The sequence below is a fragment of the Mercenaria mercenaria genome, chromosome 14, assembly GCF_021730395.1.
Source record: "Mercenaria mercenaria strain notata chromosome 14, MADL_Memer_1, whole genome shotgun sequence".
Taxonomy (NCBI): domain Eukaryota; kingdom Metazoa; phylum Mollusca; class Bivalvia; order Venerida; family Veneridae; genus Mercenaria; species Mercenaria mercenaria.
Window position 1 is genome coordinate 32,392,401 of NC_069374.1, and position 12,412 is coordinate 32,404,812.

The following is a 12,412-nucleotide window of genomic DNA, read 5'->3' on the forward strand; positions in this document are numbered from 1 at the left end:
CATGATGCAACAGAGTTGAAAATATTTAATGCAAATGTTGGTACAGTTTCATCTTTTTTTTTTCGAATCTTTTACTTTGGCACGTATCTTTTTCTATGAAAAGGCATTAATTTTCCTCTGCTCGACCAACACAGAAACAACAGTTCCGCCGCTATCACATTTGCACCTTTGTTAATGCTTTGATTTATTATTATGACGTCACTTTGTATCAACTTCGGCAAGCACAACGTCAACTGTACATGGAAACGACGTCTTTCGTGGCGTCTAAATATTCTGTGGAGGCCAGACGTGATGTCAGATCAAGTAAGTAAATACATTGTTCGAATCTGTAAAGAAATTGCAGTTGTGTTTTGAGCAACATCAACACAATTTAGTTTACAAGATGACGTTCTAATTTTAATTGCAATAATACGACTGAATTCTGGTTTTCTGCCATTGACAAACTTACAACAAACTTATGTGCCCCTGGGCCCTTATCTTTTTTTCATTTTTTACTTTTAAATAAGATAGATCTATCCAATATTTATGTTTTTCGAAATCCAGGAGTTCAAAGCAGGTTTTTACTGTTATAACAGCATCAACAACATCACCGCATAAACATGAAGGAAAAGACAATGACTTCGGAGTTACTTTTGTGGACAAGGAGAAACTACTCCGGGGATGCGCGGGTTAACTTGCGTTAGCCTAGTTAGTCTGAGGGTGTCTCCAAACACGAAGAACTGAACATTCCATTTCTAAGCGAAAGAAGAATAGCTAACTACTGGAGAAATTTAACTGAAAATGTGAATAAATTATCTTTTGAAATCGCTTGATACACAATTATTGTTCTAACACCATCCCCACCGCCAGTCCGATTCCAGTATTTTTGTCACTAAAGTCTGTCCCACCTATCTGGTTAACATCATTTTTAAAATTATGATATGCGTTATGATGCCCTAAAATATGTTTTTATATAGCGCAGATCCATATCTCTAGGCACATTTTTCATTTTTCAAAAAAAAAAAATTTTGAAGTTGATATGTTCAATTTTGTATTTTTCTCCATAGACCGTAATGCTAAATGACGTCGCGTCGCTTCTTGTATATAAACAATATGGCGGCGCCCTGTAATACTTTTTTAGGGGACAACTCAAAATTATCTACGTTTAAATGTATTAGAAAATAAAACTCGGGCCGAGTTCACACTGCATTGCTAAAAAAAGTCTCACTGTTGTTTTATGAATTCAAATAAATGTTATTAATAAAAGATGATACGGGGAACAATTGGCATGTTTAACTTCCAGCGTTACAGAATAATGTAAACATATTTTTGATGTTTGAGTATTAATCGTTAGTAGATCAAAATGTTTAAAGGGCTTCCCTAAATTTGGGTCGATTTTAAGATTAATGTTACCCGTAAAGCAGAAAAAGGTAGAATATCTTACCCATTGTCACGCCCAGCTTTATTTTCCCTCGTACGTATCTGGGTCGCCAGCATTTGCGTTATGAATTGTTTTTATTTTTTAAAAAAAATTCAATATAACTTGCCTACCTGCATATTAAAAAAAAGAAAAAAAAAAAGGACATGTTAGATGATGCCGCTTTAAACATTCTCATGAACAGAATACGGACAAGATTCCGATTCCCGGGATAAACCAATTGACATAGTGGAAAAAAACACTGGTACTTATAGTCCCGAATTAAATAGCGGATATCAGTTACTTGATATTTTTATCATGAAGTTTGTCTTGATAACTTTGTCATTCAAACTTTTTTTTATAAAATTCTAAAATAAATACTGAATAATATTACACAAATCGTCGGCCGGCGTCAAAAATTTCCTTTCTTAACTTTTAGAATATACAAAGAAAACCTTTTTTCATGACAACACGTGCTTTAAGTTATAATAGCATTATCGGTTAGGCCTGTACTTAAATTATCGCACATAAACTAGATTTTAGTATGACATAATCGTAATAAGTTGAAACGTACGTATTTTAGTTAAATTGTGATTAATTATTTAGGGTCTTTTCGTGATTTACCTATTTGTTTCGCCGTATTTACTCGCTCATATCATATCGTCGATATTTTGTTTAGTTGTCAACAAATGATCAGAGTGTCTTTATCGTCATCGGCATGATTTTTGATAGAAGATGTCAATTATCGGCGATCATTTAGAATTAGGTCTTTTGATATGTAATTATCTTTCACAATACAATTGCCTTAGAATAAAGAGTTCATAATTTTGTTTAAACAAACAATAAGAACAAATCAAGCTAAGATTATTCACTTATGTTCATGTATGATATGTAGATATAGAGCTGGCTATCTAGACCTTTAGACTAAAGGTTCCGGTAGAACCGGCTACCTAGCCACTGCCAGATTGAAAACTGAGGATCTTTCATAATATCAATAGAGGTCTGAAAGTTCATTATTATGATAGTAACTGTTATGCCTAAGTTCTTGCAAAAATATTACTCATTTTTGTTTTATAACTTGCTTTTCTTATATTATATAAAGATTGCCCTCTTTATGAAATCATTGAGAGAAAAAAAAAAACAGAGATTTCCACTGTATGTGTAATGTTGGTTCATAAATGTGACTTTAGATACATATGTTTTATAGTTCTATTCAGTCTATAATTCATGAAGGTCGAAATATCTACCAAAAAATATTCATATTAATGCATGTACAAAAATTATCCTTCATATTCAAACGAACCCACAGACACTTGGGGTTCGGACCCCATATACCCCATTCTCCTCCGCCCCAGGTTAAGTTTAGCCAATATTGTTTTAGACTGATCCCTGCTTTGAACTGAGCATATCGTTGCCGGGTACCAAAATTGATACCGTTTGCGCAGTTCACAGCAGGGATCTATTCGCAAGGAATGTTTCCATAGAATTTAGATAGATTGATTTATATTATTTATTAATTTTCGTCGGAATACAAATGACAGTTGTCTGGACCGGTGTCATTTGACAGAATGGTAACAGATCTGACGATTGATACCAGTGATTCATTGGTAGGGGTTCATTTAAACGTTTAACTGGCTATTGTTTCCCTAGTGTTCGTTCGATGTTTCATATCTGTAATATTGAGAGCATTGATGGTAAAAATATATTTTTAAAAACACGCTGAAATGTTACAAAATGCGTTTTATGATCGTCACATATGCTTAATACATGGTAAAATGCTAAAATATATTGGCTAAACTTAACCAGGGGCGGAGGAGAATTGGGTGTGTGGAGGTCCGAGCCCCAAGTGTCTGTAGTTTAATATAGCCGTAAGAGTATAAATTTTTATGGTTTTTTTTATGGTTTGTGACATGCACTACACAAAGCGAGGGTCCAGCGCAAGCAAGTGTTTCCATTGTTCGTGTGATGTTTCATATCTTGTATATAATATTGAGAGCATTGATGGTAAAATACATTTTTTTAAAAAACAAAATGTGTTTTATGATCGTCACCTATGCTCAATACATGGTAAAATGTATGCTTAAATATATTGGCTAAACTTAACCAGGGGCGGGGGAGAATGGTGTGTTTGGAGGTCCGAACCCCAAGTGTCTGTGAACGAACCCGATTACGTTCAACCTCGTAAACCTGTTTGCATGGGTGTCAGTACACGATGTTGAAAGTTGAGACTTTGATGATGAAAAGCCGAACCTACAATGATGAAAAGTCCAAAATACAATGATGAAAAGTCGAAAGTATGATGGTGAAAACTCGAAACTACGATGATGAAAACTCGAAACTACGATAGTGGAAAGTCGAAACTAAGATGCGAGAAAGTCGAAACCGCGAACCCACGATGGTGAAAATACGAAATGATTTCGACTTTCAGCATCATAGTTTTGTGGTTTCGACTTTTAAACATCGTAGTCTCGTTCTTACGTTGCTTCGAGCTCACATACGTTATGAGGCGATGGCCCTACCGGAACACCGTGCGTAGACATCATGCGCGGATCCAGCCATTTTTCTCAAGTGGTGTTCCGACCGAACCCTTACCATGGCAAACATGTGTCTGTTTATATTTAATAATTTGAGGTTATTTATGTGGATGTTAGCCGTTTACAAATAAAGAGTTGTCAATAAATATTTGTTGAACAGGCTAAAGAGGAAATAGCGGGGCATACTCCCCCTGAATATTTTGAAATTCAGCGCTTCATTTCCTGCATTCTGGGACGTTTTAGAAGCATTTAATAACATCTTTTTCCATTGCCATTGTATATACAATATACCCGTTATTTTCACATTTTTATGAGCTCACCTGTTAAATTAAAAGGTAGAATTATTCGTATCTTTGAGATATTTAACATAGATATGAATTAGTGATCTACGTGAAGCAGCCTCATACACTTTGTTGGTCCCTAATGTTGCCTTTTAGAAAAATCTTTTTTTTCCTTCTTCTCTTCTTTCCTTTTTTTAAGGATTTTCCAAGGGGTCCTGACTACTGGACCCCCCCTCTGGATCCGCGCATGGTTAAGCTTACCTTTTTTACCATAAAAACAAAATTTCGGCTTCATTTAAACATTTTGGTAAAATTAATTTTTTTCGAAATTGTGATTTTAGAGCGGTATTTACACAGGAAAAAAATTGACAATATTAAAACTATAAAATTATAAATTCTTTTAAACTTTCAAAAACGCTTAGAGATGTTTAAATGACGTAGATCTACATTCTAAATCGATCTGGCTCTATAGCATTTGACCCGCGATTCACGCTCTGAACATTACGGATTATAGTTGGCAGGGGCGTAGCTGGCTTTTTCGTCCTGAACAAAAGTTTGTGCATAAAAAAATCTGAACCACGGGAAGACGTAGCCCATATACCTTTGTTTTTTTATCGTTAAATTTGTTTTATCAGTTGTCACAAGTTCAAACGAAGATGGAATGCAGACGGAGAAAACTTTGCTTGAATATAGTTTTAAGTCACGATCTAGTATCTCAGATGTGAAGCCGTTGATCCCATCTTATTTGTAAATACACTTTATGTGTTTTTTTTTTGTTTTTTTTTTTTTCATCACGTTTCCTTAAAAACTCTATCGATTTCGCTAATGCATGGGATCCATCTCAGTCGGCGAAATTTGCCTCTTTGTCTCACAGGATCTCTCTTAACTCCCTTCACCCGGCACGGGAACCCTCTCTGACACAATATTCTATCAGCACCGGCGCCCTCTCAATTTAACTTCAGTGTTAGAAATATGATATTGTATTCAAAATAATTTTTAAAAGTTGCACAATAATGCAGACTTACAAGTTTGGCCCCTCTTTGTATCAAATCAAATTATACAAATTCTAGTTTAAGTGATTTAAGTATCATTCTAATATTTTTAATATTTTCTTTTTATAAACAGAGAAGTATTTTACCGCGTATTGTTTTGCCGATTAAAACATGTTTCACAAAATGACCTACTTTTGGTAATGCGTCCATTTACGCCTAAAAAGGATTCCAGATTGAAATCCCTTCAATGGAAATAGATTTTAGTTTTCCGTGCTTTGTGGGCAAATAAAACTTTTTTTCGTTCATATGCGTCGTAATTACGCCCTAATCATCTCTCTTATCTCATTGGTCAGGATAAGGCGGACCCGATGATGCCATTTTCAAATTTGGTGCCAAAATATTTAGTGCTGGGTTAAAAAGCGCTTATAAAATGTTAACTACAAGCTGCAAGCAATGTCTATTTTCCGACATTAACAAAGTTGCAGGGCGATATTTTGCGGGGCCGTGGTATACGAGCGAGATAATAATTAAACTACTGGTATCTGTTTTTATCAATCGTGGAAATAAAATTAATTAGCTCTAATTACATGTTCAATACGGACTTTTAGACTATCATAAGCTCCTATAGCCTTACCCACCTTACCATTCCATTTTTATTGCATATTTAGCATTTTTATTTTTCGTTTTCTCGGATATCTGCAGGCACAGGCCTGCAGTGCCTTATAGAAGCTACGCCACTGGTTGGATGAACAGTAAGGCACGTCTACTGTGACGTCATTCAGTTTTATGTCATTTGTGATGTCACTTTCAAATCGGACGCGATAGAAAAGTGTAGTGTGTTTTCAAAGCAGTAGTTTTATGGAAATTAATTTTGGAAAGGGTGATATATCGAGGATAATTCTTTGAAGTACATTCAGTGGGAAGGAAGGATTTTTAAATCGTAGGATATCTACAGGTTATTTTTTGAGCCATGCGTATGAAAAATGGTGTAATCAACGCATTGTTTCATATGTATGGTGCAATTGGTGCCTGAATATCATCTAGAATGCCACTGACTGAGTGTAGTTGTTCGACATAGAACAAAAACGAAGTTGTATTCCGATTGGACGGTGGAAAAATAAATGGGGAATTGATAGAATTAAATTTGTAAATCGGACCTTGGGATACAGCATACAGTTAACTTGGAATTTGCAAGTTGCATGTGAGTAAATTTGTCTTCCTTGCATTTGAAATTTGTTTTGAATATACGAACTGTTCAATTTGTTGATCTTCCAAGGTATTTCTGTACAAAAATGACGATTATTCATTTTTTAAATCCATTTTGAATTGCTCCCCAAGTAATTCACGTGAACTTTCATGTTCTCCTCCTTTTTAGAGAGTAAACGCCAATGGCGACCGATTTTTTACAACAGTGAGCTGCCGTTGGAAAAATATATGTGGCATTCATTTAGCAATTCGAGTACTTAGAGAAAAATCCTTGAAATTCTCGAGGGTGACTTTTTTGTAGTTTAACTAACGCTATTTACTTTACCGATAGCTGCACCAGTTTTGTCACCGTGCATCCAAGTTGATGTTAACCGATGGGATGGGACAGACTTTAATAACTTGCACATTATATATGTTTATCAATTTGAAAAATACACACATTCCTTATTCCAGAATGAAAAGCTAATACGAATAGTTTTCCGCATTTTCAAACATTGTGAAGACCCAACGGAGGAATACATCGGACTTCTTGGTTCGCATCCAGTCGTCGGAAGCTGGAATATCAGTGGGGCAAAGACTACAGAATTTATCGGGAAAAGCGAGTGGCACTCGGAAGTTTTGTAAGTAACAGCAAACGATTTGAACAATGCGGCCAAGATTTTTTTTATTGCTGATATAAACCAAATCCGATGATTTTGTATTCCCCGCCGAATGGGTTTGTGTTGAGGAATGGCAAAGAAATATATCCGGCAAAAAGTTACGGATGTTACAAAGTAGCAAATGATTCCAGAACAGACACGTAAGAAAACTGGAACGTAGGTGGTGACTTGATGGCTGGGGGAACAACTTCACATGTTGATAAAATATTCATGGAAATTAGAAGAAAAAGTAAAGAAAAACAACACTTTTTGCGTCTGTGTAGGCGGGGGGGGGGGGGAAGAGGGTGCGTTGCGGCGGTGACCGGGTGAGGGTACAAAACTGTATGTGAATGATAAATATTGATGGAAAACAAGAGGGCCATGAAGGCCCTGTATCGACCTGGTGACCTAGTTTTTGAACCACCTGACCCAGATTGGAAATTAACTTTAAAATCATTAAGATTAACATTCTGACCCAGTTTCATAAGGATATGGCCATAAATGTGGTCTCTAGAGTGTTCATTAGCTTTTCCTTTGATTTAACATAGTGACCTAGTTTTTGACCCCACAGGACCCAGATTCCAATTTGGCCTAAACTCATCAAGAGTAACTTTCTGGCCAAGTTTCTGGAAGATACAAACATCCGTGTTAACAAGCTTTACCTTTGATTTAAGCTGGTGACCTAGTTTTTGACCCACACGATCCTGATTCAAACCTGACCTAGAGGTCATCCAGACATACCTTCTGATCAATTCCCATGAGTTTCAAACTTGCAATTAGGTCTCTGGAGTGTTAACAAGCTTTACCTTTGATTTGACCTGGTGACCCTAGTTTTTGACCGCACCTGACCCAGATTTAAACGTTACCAAAAAATCATCAAGGTTAACATTCTGACTAAGTTTCATGAAGATATAGTCATAAATGTGGCCTCAAGAGTGTTAACAAGCTATTCTTTTGATTTTATCTGGTGACATAGTTTTTTACTCTACCTGACCCAGATTTGGAGATACAGTCATAAATGTGGCTTCTAGAGTGTTAACAAGCCTTACCTTTGATTTGACTTGGTGACCTGTTCTTTCACCCCACCTGACCCAGGTGAGAACTTGGCCTAAAGATCATCAAGATTAACATTCTGACCAAGTTTCATGAAGATACAGTCATAAATGTTGGCTTCTAGAGTGTTAATAAGCTTTTCCTTTGATTTGACCTGGTGACCTAGTTTTCGACCCAAGATGACCCAGTATCGAACTCGTCCAAGATTTTATTGAGGTTAAAATTAAGATTGGGCCAAAATTGTGACCTCTAGAGTGCTAACAGTAAAATTGTTGACGACGGACGGACGACGACAGACACAGGGCGATAACAAACGCTCACTTTGAGCACTTTGTGCTCAGGTGAACTAAAAGAGGGGGGGGGGGGGGGGGGGGGGCGATGCATGATCGGGCGGTGTTGATCAATATTCATGGAAGGTTTAAGGTTGAAAAAAAAAAATGAAAAAATGAAGAAAAAAATGTGGGGTGGGGGTGGAGTAGGCGAGGCGGTGGTTGGGATGACCGGACCGGTTGTGAAGAGGTCCTGACGAAATTGTGTGTGCACTCCCACATTATGGTGATCAAACTTCACTTTAAATTTCATAGTTCTAGGTAAAATATGTCACAAGTTATGAAGTAGAAATTGTCATATTTCTAATATCCTATATAGTTACGAGTCATAATACTAGAAACTACTAAGGGCCATAACTCTGGTGTTACTTTGGCAATCTGACTGAAACTTGACGGGCCGCATTTCCCTATAGTGGTGAACACGTATATAAAGTTTTACCAAATCACTCCCTAGATATGGCCCGGACGGACGGACGGACGACGCCAAACCTTCGGCGGGGAACAATGAAAGTATACATGGAATGTATCGTACCGCTTCCCACTCTCATCCTCCCCGCTAAACCATACACACAGTCCTGCCTACTTTGCCAAAAGCAGAAAATAAGCTGTGACTTATTAAAAATAAATTTAAAAAAAAAAAACAAAAACGAAAAAACAACAAAAAAATCTTTAAGATAACAAGTGACCGGGTAATGCAGTGGCAATACAGAAGTCCCCTATACAGTCATGTGTTACTTGTTGGCAATGTAAGATTATTTATTCTTGCATACCAGACGGGGATTTCCGGTATTTTTACCGGTGTTGGAAAACTCCATCTTACACCCCGGGGTGTAAGATGACTCTCGTGCTGTAAATGACGTATTACGAACTACATATATGTAGAAGATTTATGTAGTAATTGATATTTTATTTAAAAACGGAATAAAAATTCAATACCTTGACTGTTCCTATTAGTTCCTGATAGTATATTTCTCGATTCAAATCACGTTATTTTATCAAAAATTCATAACGTTACGCTGCAACTGATAAAACAAAACCGGAACTAAACATTGTTATTTGTTTTGAAACGTCATGACGTCTTTCCTGTTTACGGACGTTGGTTTCCCGCGCTTTGTTTAAATACACTGCTATAAGAAATAGTTCTAAAAGGAAAGCCGTTCGATTGATTTTATTTTTATTATTATTTCTTGAAATCGGTATGCAAGAAAAAGAATCAATCACTGGTCGCGGGTAAAGATGGGAATATCCGGCACTCGGGTAACTGTTTAGGCGGTAACTCGGCTGGAAGCCTCGTTACCGCCTAAACAGACTCCTAGTCAAATACTTTATGATTTCTATGGGGAAAAAACTTGAAGGCCCTGTTGGCAAATCTTGACAACGCTAGGTGTCATAACTCTAGCTTGGTTTAGTGAAACCTCACATAAAACTTTAACCCCAGGTGCAAAACTTCAGATGCTATATAAAAATCATCTTATAACAAGAAGGAAGTTGACTAAATACATAAATGTACTATGAACCATGATATGTCTACTACATAACCATATAATAGTATGATTATTTGTCTGTTTTGTATTGTTGGATTTAACATCGCACCGACACAATTTAGGTCATATGGCGACTTTCCAGCTTTTATGGTGAAGGAAGATCCCAGGTGCCCTTCAATATAATATTTCATCAGGCGGGCACCTGGGTAAAACCACCGACAGTCCTCCGTAATTCAGTTGGATGGCATCCTCACATAAAGAATTCAACGCCTCGTGTGAGGCTCGATCCCACATTGCATGGGTGAGTGGTAAATGATTCGAAGACAGCAGCCTTTACCACACGGCCACGTAGTCCCCTCCCACATTATGTTTTAAACAGTCTTTCATTAACATAATTATTTCCCTTGTATAAATAAGAAAATGAAATGCTAATATAAAATATAGCAGAAAACCTCAACCGACAAGTGTTTCTTTCTCTTTTCTTTTTTTTTTTATTAACATAACTATAATTGTTGAATCCGTTTACTTTCTCAGCATTCCAGAAAATGTCGACTTGGAATACAAGCTTTTTACCTTTAAACCAGTTAAATCGTTGCATAACAACATATACATGTATAACCGACATGTTAAGTGGACGCCGTTTGTGTGTCACCAAGAACCAAACACGAGAAAAATTAAAGTTGAAACCAAATCTATAAAGGTAAGAAATCTGGTATATTTTTAATTGAAATGTTTATTTATCTGACTTCATAAATATTGTAAGGATGTGTTTTTCATTTTAAAAACAATCCATTCTTTTTAAAAAATGAAATGAGGTCTGACAAAATACCGAATAGGTAGTAAGCCTTGACGTTGGCGTTGGGTAAGATTATTGTTTAGGTCCATTTTTCTTCTTAATATTTGTCAGCTGTAGCTTAAATCTTTTGCATACAAGTGCATCATCTAGACATAGTACTAGAGAATAACAATGACACATTATCCTACCAGGTATTTATCCATGCACCTGTTTAACACCAGTTAAAAGGAGCAATGAACTAACTGTTTGGAAAACTTTATATAAAAACTTGGGGAAAAGTCATTTCATTTAAAGATCAATATTCAAGGTAAACACCGAAGAGTTTTTCTTGATTTTATATATATTGGTATATTAAACCTCTCGGCCACGGAGGCCCCTACTTTTTTATGATCGGATAAGAATGTAGACCAAGAACCATAAATCTCTAGTATTTTGTCAGAACTTAACACTTTGAACAAAGAAAATTGGTATCAACTTGCTGGTTATTTTTTGTTTAGGTCAACTTTTCTTAAACACTAGTTTTGAAACAGTGATCATTACCCGAGTAAGAAGACCAAGAACCATAACTCTTTTGTTTCCTACTGCCTTAGCCAAGCAATTGCAGACGAGAGTTGTCGCCCTGATAGGCATTGATCTTGTTTTAATAACGAAATCTTACTTATAAGGGTGTCAGATAAGGAGAAAAAACTCTTTCGTTCTATGATTTTGTGATGTTCGATTTTTCCCCCAAAAACCTGGACCTAACTCTTAAATGAAATAGTTAACTATGAAAAATTAAAATAATTTGGACTTTTTCCCCGTCGTTCTTTTTGTTATGAAGACATCGGTCAAATTCTTTGACATTCTATTTAACTTCAGTTGGAGATGGTTTACGGCGAGCCAGGGGAACATGTAAGCGAAATGGTGTCACATCTCTCCAAGACAGGACAGCCCATTGATATTCATGTTAAAACAGCGATGATTATGCATACGTCATGTTAATAAAAATGTTAAATACAAGTTAAAGCAGAGCAAAAGTTCCTTCAAGGGCACATCTATATAAATATATAATGAATGATCATCTTGTTAAATTTTGGTTGCAATGTCCGTTTTAAATATTGGTCATCAGTGTGTGGAACTCCCATGACCCGGGATCAGACACAAGGAAAAGACCATTCTACCTTATACCCCCTTCACATTTACGATTTTTTCTTACGATTTGCCAACTCGTAGGCAGTCGCACGCAATCGTAAATAGCTCGTTGGTAGTCGTAAATAGCTCGGCACTACTCGCAGACGATCGCAAGCAATCGTGAACGTTGAGGTAATATTTTTGACATGTCAAAACTTTCTTACGATCGTCCGCGATTTGAATTATCGGTGAATAGCTCGTAACAAGTCGTAAGTACCGTAAACAACACGTAAACCACTCGTAAGCGCTGGTAAATGTATCGTAAAGACTTTGTTTTACGATTTAATACGATGTGTTTACGAGTTCTTACGATTTCTTTCACGATGCGGTACGAGGGGTTTACGATTTGTTACGGGCACTTTACGAGTACTTTACGAGTACGTACGTATGTTTTACGATTTATGAGAGGTAAAGCTGCCAAATCGAACAGTTCCTTTCAGTTGCTGTCAATACGTCAAAGGAGTGAGACCTCAATCATAACTGCAACAATGCCACCTAAAAAGAAGGTAGTCAACAAGAAGAGTAGAGCACGC

The 12,412-nt window shown here is 36.5% G+C and overlaps 1 protein-coding gene across 1 annotated transcript; it reads left to right on the plus strand.

The window, feature by feature from the left end:
* The first annotated feature begins 222 nt into the window (after positions 1 to 222).
* Positions 223 to 11,769, plus strand: LOC123527202 (uncharacterized). The gene is made up of 4 exons (XM_045306526.2): positions 223 to 303; positions 6,863 to 7,029; positions 10,448 to 10,613; positions 11,568 to 11,769. Exons 1-4 carry the CDS (start codon positions 292 to 294, stop codon positions 11,688 to 11,690), a joined length of 468 nt encoding a protein of 155 aa, XP_045162461.2. The 5' UTR covers positions 223 to 291; the 3' UTR covers positions 11,691 to 11,769.
* Positions 11,770 to 12,412: the final 643 nt, after the last annotated feature.

What these genes read in the sequence shown, in the direction of transcription:
- LOC123527202 (XM_045306526.2), top strand. An exon ending in GAGTGGCACTCGGAAGTTTT is followed by an intron (nt 7,030 to 10,447) that starts GTAAGTAACAGC and finishes TTACTTTCTCAG; the next exon opens with CATTCCAGAAAATGTCGACT. An exon ending in TTGAAACCAAATCTATAAAG is followed by an intron (nt 10,614 to 11,567) that starts GTAAGAAATCTG and finishes ATTTAACTTCAG; the next exon opens with TTGGAGATGGTTTACGGCGA.